This window comes from Myotis daubentonii, chromosome 17 (genome assembly GCF_963259705.1).
Source record: "Myotis daubentonii chromosome 17, mMyoDau2.1, whole genome shotgun sequence".
Classification (NCBI taxonomy): Eukaryota; Metazoa; Chordata; class Mammalia; order Chiroptera; family Vespertilionidae; genus Myotis; species Myotis daubentonii.
Window position 1 is genome coordinate 30,826,386 of NC_081856.1, and position 19,118 is coordinate 30,845,503.

General features: G+C 43.8%; 1 protein-coding gene across 3 annotated transcripts in view; it reads left to right on the plus strand.

Annotated features, from left to right (window-relative positions):
* EXT1 (exostosin glycosyltransferase 1) overlaps nt 1-19,118 on the plus strand; it is a 263,767-nt gene that overhangs the window by 213,774 nt on the left and 30,875 nt on the right. For all 3 annotated transcript variants that reach the window (XR_009449522.1, XM_059671861.1, XM_059671859.1), the window contains exons 2-3: nt 15,919-16,012; nt 17,542-17,649. Coding sequence is in view for 2 of the 3 variants with exons in the window: in XM_059671861.1 (XP_059527844.1) it covers nt 15,919-16,012; nt 17,542-17,649 (202 nt within the window). In the remaining variant the exon portion in view is untranslated. The remainder of the gene's footprint in view (nt 1-15,918; nt 16,013-17,541; nt 17,650-19,118) is intronic.

The window sequence follows — 19,118 nt, forward strand, 5'->3', positions numbered from 1 at the left end:
GGATGAGCAGGGACAATGAACTGAGCAATCGGAAGTGTCTTTCATGAGCTCAGAGCAAGATGTGAAGTCTCTTTTTTGCCACAGCTTTTCTATCTGTAACATGGGCTAAGGTATCTTGCCTGTTGGCTATAGCCTAGCAGCCTTTGTGTTATCTAGAAAGTTCTGATATGATCAACGTGTTGAACAGAAAGTGCTCATCTGCCCAGACATCCAGTCTTGAACCACACTCATTTTTCCAGGCAGCAAGAGGTCCAACCTTTGTTTTACATGATATCCCATGGATCTTGCCCACATTACAGCAAGATATGTTTGACTTGTTGAGATGACTGGTATATGTATTTTGCTTGTCCAAATGTATTTTAAATTTCTTGATGGCTCCGCACCAAGGCTGTGCTGATGGGCTTGAACAGCTTGCTGTCAACTCTGCTCTCAGTACTTCATCTCCACCCCGAGTCCTGCTGGACCCTGACGGATCCTTCGGGTCTCAGCTAATCCTTCCTCCTGACGAGGTCAAATTTCTCTTTCATGTGCTCTTATAGAACCGTTAGTCTCTCCTTGGAAACTCACCACAGCTGTTGATTTTATTAGGATCAATTATTTAATGCCGTTCTCTCCAAGACTATAAATTCCATAAGGTAAACAAATGTGATGGTGGTGATGAATTTTCGCGCACCGTGTATTCCCCGCTTCTGATGATAGCATGCCTGGTACTTAAAGAGGTTCACAATAAGTATCATTGGTAGAGTGGATCAATGAGGAAGTGAATGAGTGAATGCAATGTCAGTGTCACCTACAGCATTTATTTTGTGTCTCTTCCCTATCGTGTTTATATGGCCTTAGGGACCTGTGCACATAGTAGGGGCCCCACACAAGTTTATTAGGTAACTAAATGATATGTTGTGGGTCTTGATACCAAAGCCCTACCATGGATTGGGAAAGTAAAAATTGCATAAGCTCTTAGGAAGAGGACTTGAGGTTTCTGGGTTCCAAAAGTGGTCCTGTCTGAGGTAAAATATAGCAAATGGACAGCCATTTGTTTCTCACCTGCCTACTCCCTAGGACCTGGAGTAATACATCAGATGGGGGGTGACCTTGGGAAGGACATCATCCCTAATTCAGAGCCAGATAAAGGTCTGATGCAGTGCCAGGCGTATCTCTGGATAGAAGACCATAAATCAGTCCGGTAGATTCCATAATAGTTCTCATGGTGTCTCTCTACACAGAGCTTGCTTAGCTAGTCCATGGGACATCTCCAAGAAGCACTGAGAAGGGAGGCAGTGTGCATACCGTACACCACCTCACCAGCCACTTAATAAGTGACTTTAGATACATTAGCTATAATCCTCCATTTTTCTCTTCCATAAAGTAGGAGGCATTATACTACCTACCTCATAAGGTTGTTGGAAGGTCAAATGGCCAAACAGATATAGAGCGCTTTGCAGAAAGTTGGGCATGTAATAAACTCACAATGAATGCTAGTTGTAATTATTACCACCATTTTTTATTGATTGCAGGAGTTTCTGTTGCAATCCCAAGCTAGTCTCTATGAATGTTTCTTCGCCCTATCCCTTTCAGATTACACTGCGACCTACATTTCCACCTGCCCTTTCTGCCCACATGCCTTTGACTCAGACTTCGACTATGAGGACCCAAACAAACACCGGGTCCAGGAATGGCACCAACTGTACTGCGTCTTGCGTTATGATACCTTAACCAGTACTGCAAAGGCCAACTGGAACTGCTGGGAATTCACTCTGTGCGGTGACTGGAGGAGCGTGCACACTCCGTACGCAGGCATAAATAAATGGCATCGTGCTGGCAGTGTGTGTGCCCAGCCGATTCCCTGCACTCTTAGACCATTTACGCACGCTTAATCTAATGGAAGCTGTTATGACTTCTTCTGCAGCTTCAGAATAAAAATCGGAGAAAAAAATCTGAGACGTGGCACCAACTAAAACCCCCATAGGGTTACTTGAGGGAGCTTAAGCACTTCCACAGAAACTGGGCTCTGTTGAAATAGCCACTCTTCTTGCAAAATGAAACCTCCCCCCCCCCCTTTTTGCCTTAAAATTATTTTTTTTCTTTTATTTTTAGATTTTGGATGAGAATAGGTCTCTAAATCTATTTTCAAGCTGTCTCTTCCTTTTTCTGCTTGCTCAGAACTATCCTTTTAAATATATATATATATACACCTTTTTATTTTTATTGAATTTATTTGGTTGGCATTGGTTAATGAGATTATATAGGTTTCTTGTGTACAGTTCTATAATGCATCACCTGTATATAGTATTGTGTGTTCACCACCCCAAGTTAAGTCTCCTTCCATCACATTAATCCCCCGCTTTACCCTTCTTACCTCCTCCACTACCCTTTCTCCCTGGTAATCACCATACTGTGTCTCTATTTTTTGTTTGCTTAATCCCTTTACCTTTTTCACCCAGCTTTCCCCGAACCCGCACCCGCACCCTTTATACACCCCCCCCCCGCCCCCGCAGCTGTCAGTCTTTTCTCCATATCTATGAGTCTGTTTCTATCTTGTTTGTTAGTTTATTTTGTTCATTAGATTCCACATCTAAGTGAGATCGTATGGTGCTTATCTTCCTTGGGCAGGTTACTTGACCTCTCCTCGCTTTGCTTTTTTCATCTGTGGTGCCTTCTAGCTGTTCCCTTTTTTTTTTTACTTCATGATTTCTGTCCTTTGTTATGACCAAAAGCACAAGGGTTGTGTCTTAATCATAAGATAGGAAAATATTCATTGATCAAGTTGAAGTACCTTCACTTTCCACATTCCAGGACTCTTAGTTTGGGCTCCAAGAGTTACAGTCACTTTGAGGCAGGTTTTGTGCTAAGGGTGGATGGGTTTCATTTCTGTTTTCCTGTGGATATTATTGGGCGTATGGCCATTTGATCTCGGTAGAGATACGGTGTCCTGACACACCATGCCCTCTCCCTTGGCATGTTTGGGAAGCCCACGGGCGCAGTCCTGAGGCTGCCTGAGTCACTGGTAATGAACCAAACGTCCCAAAATGCTCCAGTGGCTGCCTTTTGGTGCTTGGCAGGAAAACCCTTTTCATGTTAGTTTCAAGGTTGTCAGATAGCATTATCCCCAAGTATTAAAAATTTCAAAGAAAGGAGGCAGTGTGTTTGATTTATAGAATAATCATCTAGCTTTAGCTCTAACTGGGCTTTGGCAATGGTTTGCAAGCACTTGAAAATTAAATCCATTTTTTATGGCACTACAAGGTATTATCCCACAGCAAATGATAATTAAACACCTGTGAAATCAATTAGCCCTTTAAGCAGGGGGAAAAATTTTCCAATTATGTTTTCGCACCTCCAAAACTTTTTAAATTCCAAAACCAACACTCATGGAGAGGGATGGAGTTGATTGGCATTGTGGGGTTAACTTTCCAAGAAGATCATCCCTACATTTTGCTTTGACTTCATCCCGAGCAAAGGCATCGTGTGGCACCAGCTCCCTGAGAGGACGCAGTTGTCTTTTGAGCAGAGTCTTAGCAGCTGTGTATCTGACACACAGCTGAGCTGTCAGTTCCTCTACAAAGAAAGTTACTCACTTTGTGTTTCGATGCCAAGTTTTACTTGACAGTTTATGTAAAAGCCAGGATACCTTAATGGAAACCAAGCAACAAGACGTTCCGTGTGACAGAATTGCGCTCTCTCTCTCTCTCTCTCTCTCTCTCTCTCTCTCTCTCTAAGGGCTCTGTAGCCAAGAGTTCTGAGCCATCTTCATTACATATTCAAACCCTTAAAACAGACTGACTGGGTAATAGCTGAAAACTAACAGTGGGAGACTGGAAATCGTGGCCAGCCTTTCAGCCCCACGGGATCGTGTGTGTTTAACCATTGGCTTCGGTAACAAATTAGCTATTCCAGATGCTTCTTTTGGAAGATGACCTGCACTTCTGAAGCATTGGGTGGATTGGGGTAGAGGCCATAACAATTTGGGGCTCAAAAAAGAGAAAAAGAAATAAATAATGCCAGGCCTTCCACATTCTCTACATTTTGCCTCATTATATACAAAGATCATTCCAAGAAAATGTTTGCCTCGTCCTTCCTGATATTCAGACGTGCTTTAGTTTGCATAATGCTCTCAGGTATGCCGTCTCGTTAGATCCTCAGTGGACCTCATTAGGTGGGCACAGCTACTATGATTTCCCATTTTATAAATGAGCATGGATTCAGGCCCAAAGGGCCTTGCTTAAAATCAGTTTATGACAAAGTCACGACCAGAAAGTATATTTCCTAGACATTAGTTTGTATAGGTTTCATCTTATCACTCTACATATAAATCTCCTAAAGACATTCTTTACAATTTTTTTTTCTAAATACATTTTTAATGGGATCTTGGCTTTCCTAGCAGGTGGCATTTGGAGAAGTTGATGAATCTTAGCGTTGACTAGAGAAATAAGGCTGGTATTACATAAAACAACGATGGGAGAGGATATTTCTATAACCATTTAGAAATGCATCCTATGAATTATCTTTGCAAACATGGCCAGCAACTTGGGCATTACCATCTCATAGGTATTCCTCCCTGAAGAATGAGGAGGAGATCTGGCATTCATTCAACAAACATTTCTTAAGATTACTGTGTACAGTCCAAGCACAGGACTAGGAGCTGGGGCCACAGTGGTGAGCGAGAACAGGTAAGCTCCTGCTCTCTTGGATTATACATTATATTTCAAGAGAAAGACAGTGAGCCAGTCAAACAAATGTGTGTGTGAATTCAGACAGTAGTAGATCCTAGGACAGGGCAATGATTGCTGGAAACACAGGCTGGACTCTGAGAGTGTCTCTGAGGAGTGCTGATATGCCTCCTGAGGGAGATTTGAGAGAAGAATGTTCCAGGCAGAGGGCATAGCAAGTCCAAGTCCAGGAGATGGTAATGAGTGTAGTGTGCTGAGACACCGAGAAAAGGCCAGGGTAGTTGTAGATGGTGAGTGAGGAGGGGCCAGTCAGAGCTGTGGGTAGAGCTAGTCTCAAGGGGCCTGTTGGACGGAGGTGTGACTATTATTCTAAGCACCTTGAGGAGCCATTGGAGGGTTTTCAGCTTGGGAGGGAACACTGTGAAGTTATCTGTGGTTGCTCTTTGGAAAATGGGTTGAACCTATAAAGACTGAACCTGAAACATATGAACCAGAGTATACTTCTTGTTGCTCGGCTCATGTGGAGATCCACGGGAGTAGAATTAGGAAATAAGTAGAATTAGGAGATACAGGGAAGGGCGTGAGGAGACATTGATTCCCATGCAATGGTAAAAACCATTAGGTGTTTGCATTTTTGTTTCCCAGTACTCAAAATTTTTTGGTCCAGTGAGCAAATATCAGGGCATAAAGGCATCTTAAGGGACACCTGGTCTACCTCTCCCCTATCACATGCTTAACTTTTCCCTCTGTCCCACAGCTTCTTCCCAAAATGAGGCCACATAGGAGCTGGCTAGCTGCTTAGCTGCTTCCCCAGGGGAAGTGTGCTGAGCAGAACAGCTGAAGAGGAGGGAGAGGTGACTCAGAGCTTCATAGACTCCCCTGGGCACCACTGTGCTTCTACCAAAGGAAACGGCGGATTTCTGGACCTTCCCAGTCTCCATGACCAAACCCTCATGGGAGGCTGATCTGGGAAATGAACAATTAGGTCGTTAACCATACACAAATTTGTATGTCCCATGAACACGCATACACACTGTACATTTATACATTCACGTGCCCAGGTGGGAAAGATTAGACTGTCCACAGACAGCTAGCTTCATCCAGCTTTCATATTATGTTGGTGTCCTATCTTTCTTTTTTCTTTTATTTTTTTTGCTGGGGGCGGGGGGTGGGGGGGGGCGGTTTGTACCATCTCTGCCTACACAGAATTCTGAGATCTCATTTGCTTGTTCGTGCAGAAGGCTCAGGAGTGAGCTGGCCCTGACTGTCAAAGTCAGAAGGTGGATCCTAGGAGTGGCAAAAACAGAAGAGGAGACGGGACAGTGAGGTTAACTGAACCAGCCATCATTTCATTAACTGTAATTGGGTTCTCAAGGTATTTTATAATCACTTGAGTGCAAGGACCAGACAAGAGGCTTAAGCACTGATGAAGAATGCTGAGCATGTCAGATCCACCACTGGCCAGCCTCTGCATAGTGCCGCCTCTGGTGAGGGGAACAGCCACTAGGAATTCCAAACATTCTCCTAAACCCAGGGCTGACCAAGGCTGGCTGTGCAGGCAAGAATGTCTTGGCTCAACAAGGCAAGTGATCAGAACATTGGGTGGGCCCAGTTTTCTTTGGGGGTAGAGAGTCAGTGCCTTTGGAACAATGCATTGTTTGTCATTATAGAAACCAGGTGAAAGTTCTGCAATTTTGTTTTTTCCTCTCCACCTCAGACATGGAGGAAGGCCTGGAGAAGGTTTGGTTTGAATAGCCCTGTGCATACATTCACCTTGATTTGGAATTACAGGCATACCTCGTTTTATAGCACTTCACTTGTTGTGCTTCACAGATGGTGCCTTTTCACAAATTGAAGACAAGACCCTCCACCAGCAAAAAGATTATGACTCTCTTTATTGCTATACTCACTGCAGTGCAGTGGTCTGGAACTGGGCCGCACTATCTCCGAGGTATGCCTGAAATGCCAGGGCTGGTGAAACACAAATTTCCCACTATCCACACACTGATCAGTGTGCAGAGGAAAGCTGAAATTTCTAAGTCTGCCAGGCCTTTAGAAATAAAGACAGAGACCAAGGGATAGAAAATGTACAAAAGGAAGACGACCCCCCCCCCCCCCACACACACACCCAAAAGACACTATTTTCCATTCTCTAAATTGGGCTCAGCCTGACTATAGGAGTGAAACTCATCCTACGAAGTCCTGGCATAGTCAAGAACTGGGCATGCTGTTAGTAACTAAATAGGTTGTTCTAATGAAGGGCTTGCCTCTCTTTGGTGGGTCCCTCTTGTTTCCAAGTCTAAATGCAAACCGGTGGGCACTGAGCACTTTGCATCCATTCATTGAATAACTATGTTTTGAGTGGCTACTATAGGCCAGACCCTGGGGTAGGCTCTGGTTCAACAACAAGTAGGACCCTGTGCTGCCTGGAAGGGAAACAAGAAAGCAGCAACTTTATAGAAACTGAGCAGTGGACAGGTCAGCCTGTCTGCTGAGTGAGCACAAGAGGGTCTCTGGCCAAGACGTGGGCACCAGAAGTGGAAGTGCAGCAGGGGAAGGAAAGGGGGTGCCCCTGCCACTGCCTGCTCACAGGACTGGCCTGTCCCTGAGGAGGAGTTGCCGTCCCAGAATCGACACTCCGTGCCGCCTGCCCCTGCGCTGGGCTTTCCAGCTTCAGTCTGCCCTTCCTGGCCCTGCTCCACTTGGCCAGTCTCTGTGGCACAGAGCCCGGTGAAAGGTTAATGGCCAGATAATGACCTCGGGCTTCCCAGCTGCCCTTGGGCCTGTCACCGACACTTGGCTCTGCAGCCAGGGCCTTTGTGTGCCTCTCCTGGACCCATTTATACACCCGAGGCCGTTGTTGCAGCTGGCTATTATTTTGTCACTCCTTCCTCTCCCCCCCATAACCAGGTAGCCCTTAATTTAGCATTTTCAGAAATGCCTAATTTCTAGCCAAAGAATGTAGACCCACATGTCCTGGGATTGCTTTTATTTCAGAGCAGTTTGAAATTTGGAATTGCTGAGTACAAAAACTGGTGCTCCTTGGGTGGTGGGCACATAATGCAGTATACAGATGATGTATTATAGCATTGTGCACTTGAAACCTATATGATTTTATTAACCAACGTCACCCCCAATACATTTAATTTTTTAAAAGGCTGGTGTTCTAACCTCACCTCCTTCAGCAAACCCCCCTGAAATTAATATCCCCTGGCACGAAACCTGCCGTTTCACCTTCGCCGGCACCGTGTTCCTCCTTCCTACCAGGCAGATCCGGGAGCTACAGGGCATCTTGTGCACCCCACCCTCCTGGTACAAGCCCACGACACCCTTGCTGCTCGCTTTATCATCTGTAAAATGGGGGCATTTCACGTGTAGTTGTAGCGATAAAGTCCAATAACCAGCACAGGTTGTGGATCACCTGCCCGGCCTTCCAAAGACATGTAGGTGTGGGGGAATTATTATCATTGTCATTAATGCCTGTCCATTTTCTCACTTGCTTTTCTATGTTAGCCATTGAGCTGCTAGTTAATGAGTGGGAAGCGCAATGGTCTCCCTCTTTGGAGCATGAAGAGCATCTGGTACCTGTTGTATTTGTTACTATTTGCAGGTGGCGATGACCAGCTGGTCCAAGTTTAAAGTTCTGAGCTGTGAGTACATGTTTAGGGTAGAGATGGGGTAGGGGAGTTTGACACCATGAGGGATTATTTCCAGCGTGTTCAGATGGGGTGTTTGATTCCAAACATTTTTCTGACTCTCTTTTCTTTCCTGTGAAAAGTAGGTATAATCATATCTACCTCCTGGTGTGGCTGTGAGGCTTAAATGAGAGAAAGTGTGTGTGTGTGTGTGTGTGTGTGTGTGTGCGCGCGCGCGTGCACCCATGCATGGGAATTCAGTGCCTCCTACGGGGGCCTCAACCCCAGCCAGAGCCCACAAAATGTTACCTCTTGCCCTTCCCTATACTGAAATGGATTTTTCAATGGACATACCAGTAAAAAGGAGACAGTCTTGTGTGGAAAGCCACATATGACAGTATGAATAGAAACAAATGTCCCTGATGGCCACTGAGCATTGCTCTTTGTAGTGGATACCCTGGGATGGGCAGCCTCATTCTGAGGAGCATCACAAAGAAATAAATTCCTTGCTGTGACCGGGTGCCTGGAGGTTCTAGCAGCAGTCAGTGCTCATAGGTAAAAGAACCGCCTGTGTGAGGAATCGCACCACCTCCAAATAGTGAGCGTCTTCCCTCGGGGGGCACTGCATGTGCCTGAGACTAGCCAATCTGGTCAGCCATGCCCAGCACCAGGCAGTAGCATAGCACCTCTGCATTTAGCCAACACCAGAACAGGGAATAGTTCATTCCTGTGCAAAGACTGTGAGTAGATGGCGTGAAGAAACTGAGGCCCCGTGGGTCTGGTGGATTCTCAATGACCACAAGGGCCTATACTTTCCCATGTGTAGCTTACAAGACAACAAAAAGAGAGCACAGTGGCCAGCTAGACCTATTTTATAGCTGAAGTATTGGCTCCCACTCATTGGTTTCTCAGTTCAAAGTTGAGCTTTGGGCCAATTTCATATTATTACATGCCATGGATTTTTTAGTTTTCGGAAAAAGTAATTGAAATTTTAAGTGTTGAGGTCAAGAAAGAGTGTAAGGCAACATGGCTAGTAAATAACAGGGCATATTTTTGGATTAACCTCCTGATACACATGGAGTTTGAGTAGGTGAGAGGGTCCTTTTAAGTTGCTAATACTTGGAACTAGGTGAACTGATGAGGATGTCACTTTATAAGAAATGTTATTTATACAGACACTGCGCGTGTGTGGGCTGGCCTAGGAAGAAGCATGGTGGAGTAGAAAGCAAAGGCCTGGAGTTGGAGCCCTGCTGATTCCAGGCTGTGACCTTCCTGGGCTTGGACTTGGGTTGTTGGACTTGGAACTTAGTGCTCGCCTGTGAAGCTGGTTATATCAAGTCTTGAGCCCTTCCGTGACTCATGACCACCCACACAAAGCTCCAGGAGATACCACACACAGTCTTCCCAGTAGTGTACAGCCACTATCAACAACCTCATCCCCCTCTCCTCCCAGCCCCACCCACCCCAGACTCGGTGGTTCCTCTCACTTTGGTGCCTCTGTTCCTGCCTTACCATCTCTACCCTTAGAAATGCCCATTGCCTCCTGTTAGCCCATTGCCAGGCTGATTCTTGGTTCTGCTTTAACACTTAGCCTAGAGTCTCCCTTCCTCCAGGAGAAATCCCTGCTTCTCACTCTCCCCACCAAAGGCAGGCTGTGGCTGCTGTTTCTCCTTCTGCATAACCCCCACCTCATGCCTCCATCCTACAGTTTCCTTCACTTGATAATAACCATTTGATGACAGGTGCCTTTTCACTGTTGCCTTGAATGGTACCTGACACATGGTAGGCTTTTGACTAATGTTTGTTGAATGAATGGGGAAAAGCACAAAGGAAATGCTCAAGGATTTCATTTGATTTCCCTTATCCCGATGCACTTTGTGGAATGACAGCAGTCATGTGTTGTTTTGGTTTTCTTTATTTTTTCTTAAGGGATGTGATTCAAACCTGGGTGCAGGCAAAGAAGGCTAAGTACTTATGAGGCTGGGAGCTGGAGGGAGCAGATCAGCTGTAGATGTAAAGTTTCTTTATAAATAAATACTGGAGACAAACTAAGAACATCGTGAGGAAACTAGAATCGTGTGACTACAGAGATGAGAGGGTAGACGACTTGCTTCTTCCCTATCCTCTCTGATGAGTAAAATACAGCTCAGATGCAAATATGCATGCTGCACAGGCATTGTGGAAGCCACGGGGACCTGTGCGCACTGCAACAGCAACGTCCGCATCTATGTAGCTTTGATAATAAGCCCAAATCCTTTTGATTAGAAGCTGTTGTGATCCACAGCTTCTGTTTTCATTTTATTTGAAAGGGTCTGCTCCGCAGTGCTTCCTGGCTCTGTCTTTGGGAATCTGTTCCTTTATTTTATTTTTATTATTACTGGTTCTAAAAATGTATTTATTCCCCTCATTCTGATACAGTTTACCACAATAACTTGCGATTGCATAGTGTATTACAGTATGTGCTGCATGCACATGATCTTATTTGATCTTCACAATTTTCAAGCTCGGAGATGTTAGACAATTTGCACCGAAAGGGGTAGACACAAACCCCAATTCCTCACCCAGGTTTTCTAACTTCATGTTGGCCGTTTTTTCCATTATATTCTATTGCCTCCCTTCAGCCATGATGATAATAGCTTCCATATATGGATTGCGTATAATGAGCCCAGGCTTTACTTAAAAATGTCATTTAATCCTCACAATATTAAGTATTATTCACATTTTGCCAACTGGGAAAATAAGATTTCAACAAATAACATTTCCAGGATCACTCAACTTGAAAACAGCAAAGCTGAAATTCGAACCTAGGTTTGGCTGTCTCTAAAGCTACCGAACCACTAAGCTTTTAATTACTAAGCTCTTAACTATCATGGCAGTGGTTCTCAGAATTTAGGGCGCATCATAATTACCTGGAGGGCTTGTTAATACACAGAATTCTGGGCCCTGCCCCCAGACTCTCTGATTCAGCAGGTCTGGGTGGGGCTGAGAATTTACATTTGTAGCAAGTTCCCGAATGATGCTACTGGTTGGGAGATCCCACTTTGAGAACCCTTGCGCTATGCACACTGCCCACCCCCCTTCCCAACTGCACTGAATTACTACCAGCAAAAATGTGTTTCATATGGAGGGGGAAGGTCTTGAATTATGTTTTCTTACATGGCCCATTTTAAATGGGGTGTATCCCATATATTATTCAATATAACTTTAAGGGGAAGATTATTTTGGCCATAGGACGGTGCTGGTTTCAGGATTAAATTCGGGGTCCTGTCATTTTTATTACATTTTTCTTTGCATCATTTATGAAAACTGTTCTCTCTGTCATCACCTATACAGTGGGGAATGTAATGACTATCTGAAAAGGGTAACAAAACCATTTATTAATTAAAGCTGAAAGTTCTCTGAGATTAATTGCCTCCCTCATCTACTTATTTTCTTGCTTAGGATATCTCTTGCTTTTAAGAAGTTGATGATTTCTATATGATTCACATTTCTAAACTTAAGTATTATTGGGGAGAATTAGTCCTTTCAAAAGGATTGCCCCCTCACTTGACCGGTCATCTCCTCATCTGTTTCCCCAACCCCCATTTACTGGTAGCAGGTAGCCACTAATCTCTTTCTTGGCCCCTAATTATTTTATTTCACAAATGTTATATAAATGGAATAATGCAGTACATATCCTTTTGAGGTTGGCTTTTAAACTGAGCATAATTTCCTTGAGCTGGTTGTGTATGGCAATGGTTCATTTTGTTTTATTGCTGAGAAGTATTCTAGGCTATAGATGTACCACAGTTTGTTGAATCATTTACCCATTGAAGGACATTTGGATGATTTCCAGGTGGGGCTATTAAGGATAAAACTGCTGTGAACATTCATGGACAAGTTTCTGCATGAAGATAAGTTTTCATTTCTCTAGGATAAATGCTCAACTGTGCAATCGCTGGGTCATGTGCTGAGCCCATTTTTAGTCTCATAAGAAACTGCCAAACTAGTTTCCAAAGTGGCTGCACCATTTTGCTTCCCACCAGCAATGTCTCAGGGCTCCACTTGCTCTGCGTCCCCATCAGCACCTGTTCTCATCTGTTCTTTTGATTAGAGCCATCCTGGTGGGTGTGAAGTGATATCTCATTGTAGTTTTGATTTCCATTTCCCTAATGACTAATGATGTTGAGTATCTTTTTCATGTGCTTATTGGCGCTTTGTATATTTTCTTTGGAACAATATCTATTCAAATCCTTTGTTTTAAAATCGGGTTGTCTTTTTTATTGCTGAATTGGGAGAGTTCTTTACATATTCTTGATAAATGCTTTTTCTCAAATTTATGATGTGCAAATATTTTCTCTTGTCTATGGGTTGTGTTTTCACTATCCTGATGGGTATTGGGAGAGAGAGGAGCCCAGTCTTCTGGACTCTACTCCTCTGAGCTTCTACAAGGCAGAACTGGTAGGGGTTGGTCAGGTCTGACTCAAATGCTCCAGACACGCAACTGTTCTTACTGAGATTTGGTAGATTCTCTTGAATGAATGTTTTTCTATTTGTCATTATGTCCTTAGAACAATTTCCAGAAACTTCAAACGAATTTTTAAAAAACAATTTTTACCAGTTAAATTGTTTTGCTGGGGAGAGTGGCCAGAGGTCCTTACTGTGTCAATGTGGAGGACCTGCCTTCATAGTCTACTTCGTAATGAAAACATCCCCAGAAGACCTTACACCTTAAGTTCTCATCAGTATTTTCTAGTTGTTGGGTGATTCTTTGATGAGTTTAGCAGCTAGAGAAAGATCTCTGCACAACATTTGCAGCACTGGAACAGTGCCTGGAACATAGTACTTCTTGAAAGAATGACTGATAAAGCGAGTGAGTTGAAGAGTCTGGCAGGAGGGTGGTGTGGGGCAGGTGAGAACATCAATATGGAGAGGGGCCCGGTCCAGAGAAAGTCTGAGTGGGAGGGCACCAAACACATATGTGGCCCAACTTGATCCATCGTCTGCCTCCCTTTTGGAGCTTCATTACTCCTTCATTTACTAGGATGACATAGTAATAATTTACTGGCTCATTGTCCCTGGAGCCCAAAAGAGTTTGAGCATGATCAGAAATCTGAAAATCATTGTTTAAGTTATGCATGTATACTGTTTGTGTCTTTGTGTGTCATCATGAATACACTTGTTCATGTGTATGCATGAGCAGACATCTACATACATATAGGCACATATGTACATGCAATAGTTATGGAAACTCTGGAGCAGTGGGATGTTCCCAAAGGACATTCTTCTTTCGTCCTTAACAATCATAACAAAGGAAAATGGAGTGTCAAGCAATCTTCAGTCATCTAGCCCAGCTGGCTCACTTGGCAGATGAGAAAACCGAGGCCCAGAAAGCTCCCGTGTTGTGTTCATAATCTTACGTGTGCTTAGTGGGTTCCCGATTTCTGCAAGAATACTCTCCCCACATCTTCTGTTAACCTCTTAAGTGAAGGAACACAAGCTTCAATCACGTAAGCTTTATTTGCTACGTCAGCAAATACTCCATACTACCACTTAAAAATCAACACCCAGGTGAATTTTTCCTCTAACTTTTCTGCCTTTTCTCTCCCTCCATTCCTTCCCTAAAGTAAATTCTGCACCTGGCAACTTTGGAACTTGTTACAGTCCAGAACTTTAATGGTGTCTTACATTTTTAGCAGCCTAATGACAAGGATGTAGGGCCTTCAGTGCTAGCCCCTCAGGGGTTTTCTATTCTTGGCATTTATTAAACTTTGCTGTAGCCTGAAGTATATTTGACCCTTTTTATACTAAAAAAAAATTGCAGTTTAAACTTTATGCATAGATTTGTGTTATATGTGTACATATTTGCCTCTTCTCCATCAATTAGGTAGAGATTCAGACCTTATATCAGTTGAACTTGAACATACTTGTCAATTTTCCCTCTATATTTGGTGACCAAAAGAAAAACGAAACCATTAGCATCAGAATTTAATATTTTTTCTTATTTAGCTAAATTTGAGCCCTCTTGAAACTCTTTTCTACTTTGAAGTCTATTTTGCAGTTTAATTAATGCAGCAAGGGTTTTTATTTTACTCTCAGTGGAGATAATCTTAATCCATTCACGGTGACCTTTTCTTGTGCAAATTAGTTCTACACGCTTGTTTAAGCAAATGGCCCTTTGCATGATGTCTCTTCTTAATGACGGGTTTATAATTGAAAATTGGCTTACTCCCATACGCCTAGTTTGTATGAGAATATAAAAATAGATGTGGACTTTAAAAATATAAATTTATATATCAGGATCCCAAAAAGAGGAGGGAAGAATCCAGTGCCTTCAGGCCATGATTAAATTAGACTATTAGAGTCAGAAAATGCTGGTGACATATGCTGCTGTCAAAGTCACACCTGTCTGCAAAGCTTTGGAAGCTCTTGAAAAATGAGTGATTTCATCTTAGCTCTGAGGCTCCGGGCCCTACGGGACAGGAGCCATCTCTAGTTTCCCAGGTTTTCTTAAGTTCATAATGAGCCTGGAACTGTGTGGTTAGGAATGTGTTTGTGGAAATCACTTTCAAACGGATGACCCTACACAAAATGAAATGCTCCTCCTCTTTCCTGCACTTCACCAGCAGAAAGATGGGTGACACTCATGCTATATTTTGCTTTTTTTTTTCTTCAAGTGCAAAACCAGTGTTTTGCCATTAAATGGTATCTGTATGGAAGAAACAATCATATCTTGGTATTCCTCTTGCCCCATTTCTTAAGCTAGCTCCTTCCCCTGTAAGGCACATTAGCCACTCTTATACAGGAGTATTTATCTAGGGAATTGATTTTCAACTGGTGTGCTGTCACATACCAGTGTGCCGCAAGAATACTTAAAACATGTTATACCTGATGATTGATTTAGTCAGGGGTGATGACCTCTTTTCCCTTAGCTTGTAAATAAAAAATGACAGTAGCCAATACAACAATAGCTGTCCGGTGTAAATGAATCGAAATTATACCTTTTTTTTTTTCAAATCAGCAAAAAAATATAATACTTTTTTGGTGTGCCACAGCATTTTAGTAATTAGCTTTATGTGTGCCGGGAGATGACAAAGGTTGAAAATCGCTGGCCTAGGGTAACTGAATGTTCTTGGTTAAATGTAGAAACTCCAGCTTAAAGGAGAAAATAAATGTTGTTTTGTGCTTGTAATGGTGGTTTCCTGAATAGGTTTTAATAGCATGGTTTTGTGGGGTGAGGAACAAGAACAGTCTTAGTTTGGTGAATGATATGGCATTAAGAAAAAAAACAAAACTAGCAGTGATTTTTTTTTTTAAGCTTATGGAACAGCACAGTTCATCAGGATACAGAAATCTGATTTTGGAAGCAAAGGCTGAGCAAGCCAGATTATCACTGGGACCATCAGACTTGCCTTAATGGGCTATTTGCAAAAGACCCTAATAGCTTTGTCCAACTTGAAGGTTCAAGCTTGTTGTCCATGCAACAGTCCCTGTGCCCCCGTGGAAAAGAGAGAACTGCCCGCCTGGGGTAGCTCCAAGTTGCTCTGGGAATTTCGTGCAGGTGTGCACCCACAGGTGCTCATTCATCCCTCCATCCCTACGGTCTTCGTTGGCTGACGGCTCCTCTTCTCTTCTAGGTATGATTATCGGGAAATGCTGCACAATGCCACTTTCTGTCTGGTTCCTCGTGGTCGCAGGCTCGGATCCTTCAGGTTCCTGGAGGCTCTGCAGGTAAGAGACCCCAACACTTCCCCAGAATAGGGCTGAGGAACGGAGGCCGCTGCGTGGGCTGAACCTTAGCACTTCTCCTGGGATCTAAACAGAGTGCGTGATTTGCCTTGAACACCTGAGATCTGTTTTCCCAAGAAAGCATGCAAGATTTTTCTTCTGTGGGGGCAGGAGGTGGATTTCTCCCTGCCTTTGGACAGGAGAAGACTAAAGGGTTTCACCACCGGGGAGGGTGGGTTCTTCAGGGACATGCTTTCAAACAGAGGCCAGATTTGATTGCAGCCGGGCAGCCTCGCTGGGCTCCTCCCAGAGACTCGGCTCTTTTCCTAGAAGCCAGTCTCAAGAGCAGTGGAAATGGCTGATGGGTCGTAGTCACCAAAATCAAATTGCCTGTTCGGTCCCCGCTCTCAGCCGTCACTCTGGCCCTCTAAAATGTGAGAGCGATGCCAGCAGGGTGGTGCATGGTGGTGCTCGGTGGGCCCCGCACTTCCCAGCTCTGCCGTCCAGAGGTCCCGGCTGCAGCTCCAGACCTGCGTGGAGTCTCTGCTCATTAACCGCACTCTGCAGATACCTGACTCTTGTTGAGACTGTTATGCATGTTTCTACCTGGAAGTTGCAGCCTTCAGAAAGCACGCCCTCAGCCGCCGCCTCCTCCACTCCTCGCCCCCTTGCTGCCACGTTTTCTCCTCGGTGCTCTGCAGTTTGCCTGAATCTGTGCTTTGTCACCGGCTGCCTGACTTCCGTCACTCTGCCCTGTCCTCCGACAGCAGAGCTTCCTTCTCTGAGCGTCTCATCCAGTGCACAGTGTGTTCTGAGAAGCACAGGGTTACAGTGTGCTTGTAGCTCTCAAGGTGTTGACGGAGCACAATGAGCCCTGGTTGGGATTATGTGTATCTGGACCCAGGATTTTGTCTTTAGCCTGGTGTTTGGGGGCTATTGGGTCGCTGTGCAGGTAGTCAGTTGGTAAGCAGTGGTTTGGGTCCCTCCACACTGAAGGAAATAAAGTTCTGGTTCAGACGTTTGCAGAACAAGGGAAAGGTGGACACCCTGTAGCAGTTACGTCCACAAATGCTTTGTCAGGAAGCCGAGCCCCACCCTACTCTGTTGCTCATGACATTTGGGCTAAGCCACTGGCAGCTGACTGTGGCCGTTACCCTGACAAAACCATTTCTATCCAAGGTTGGTTTTGTGCTGCAATGTTGTTGGTGAAAGATTTTGTTACATCAGTACAACTTCTCCAGGGAGGCCAGTCATCTCCAAGGAAGTGAGGTCAGCCAAACCAAGTACTAGAATAGAAATGGGGTTTTAGCATTCTAGGGCAAGACTTGCAGATATTAAAATCTTGGCTGGATACATACGACCTTCATGTGACTTGACAACTCATGAAAGCTTACTGTCCTCTGGCCTCAGCAGTCCAGGATTCATGCGATGTAAGAAATGCCAGTGATTGGATTTGTACTGATTTCGCCCCTGATTGGAACGGTTCCCGCTGTCACTCTCCTCACACTCATGAAGTCCCCTTCTTTGCACAGGCTGCCTGTGTCCCTGTGATGCTCAGCAACGGATGGGAGCTGCCGTTCTCTGAAGTGATTAATTGGAACCAAGCTGCCGTCATAGGCGATGAAAGATTGTTATTACAGGTAAGGAAGGGGCTTGGCCTTCAACAGATCAGTGGACTATTGCTGCCCCCATCCAGACTTCCAAAGAAGATGAATCCAAAAGGTCAGCTCCATAAAAGAAATTTTTATCAGGAGAAAATGGCCTGTGTCATGGCGAATATGAAGTCATTTAATATGGCACTGTGCACTTTGCAACACAGAATCTGCCCAGGTCCGGGGAATATGTTAGAAAAAGGAGAAGTTACAGGTAACGGATATGAGCTCTGATGGTGAAGAGGGCTGTATATCCAGCCCCTTCAATATCCAGAGTTTCTAGAAATGATATGAGAGGCCTTGTTCCATAGTCCTGCTTCATATTCCTTTCCCCTGTTTCTGTATTTGCCTTCAGATTAATTTTCAGAAAGAGAGCGGTCTCTAGGGTTGATTCACATAATTAGTGTTATTATTTTGCTCAAATGATCCATTCTGGGTACCTGAGTGAGTCTTATCTTTAAGATACCTAGCTGAAAAAGCAGCCTCTAATAAAAATGCTTTTTAATATGTATCTTTGGTTATCTAGATTTTTAAATTTAATTTCATTGTGGTAAGAACATATAATATGAAACCTGTCTTTAATATTGAAGTACATAATGCATTGCTGTTGTACAGCAGGTCCCTAGAGCTTCTTCATCCTGCTTAACTGAAACTTTACACCACAAATTAGTAACTCCTCATTCCCCCACCCCCAACCCCTGGCAACCATCAGTCTACTCTTTAATTCTATGAATTTGACTCTTTTTGATACCTCATAGAAGTGGAATCATGCAGTATTTGTCTTCCTGTGACTGGTTTATTTTACTTGGCATAATGTCCTCAAGGTTCATCTATGTTGTCCTAGATTGCAGAATTAAGACAATATTGTTAAAACATCCATATTACCCAAAGCAATGTAGCGATTCAATGCAACCCCTATCAAAATCTCAGTGGCATCTTTTATAGAATAGGAAAACAATCCTAAAGTTCGTATGGAACCACAAAAGACCCCAGATAGCCTAATCATACTTCCTGATTTCAAAATATATTTCAAAGCTACAGACATCAAAACAGATGGTTCTGGCATAAAGACAGACATACACACCAGGGGAACAGAATACAGAGCCCAGAAATGAACCCACATAAATATGGTGAACTAATCTTTGAAAAGGGATCTAATAAAAGTTTGAACCTCTTAAGAGCTACCTGGGAGGGAGGTACAATACTCACAGAGAAATCCGAGGACAGCAATTGTTGGTCACTAAGGATTTATCTATAGCCCCTTTGGGCAATCATATTTACATTCTACATAAATTGCCATGCTCCTTTCTTGAAAATTACAGAATACTTTAATGTTTTCCTTTTGTGGCATTCTGTACTTTATCTCGAATTACCACAGATATGTGTAGAATGATTTTTAAAAATACCCTCGCATTTTTTGATATCCACAAAATTGAGTGTCTAACTGTCATTGATCC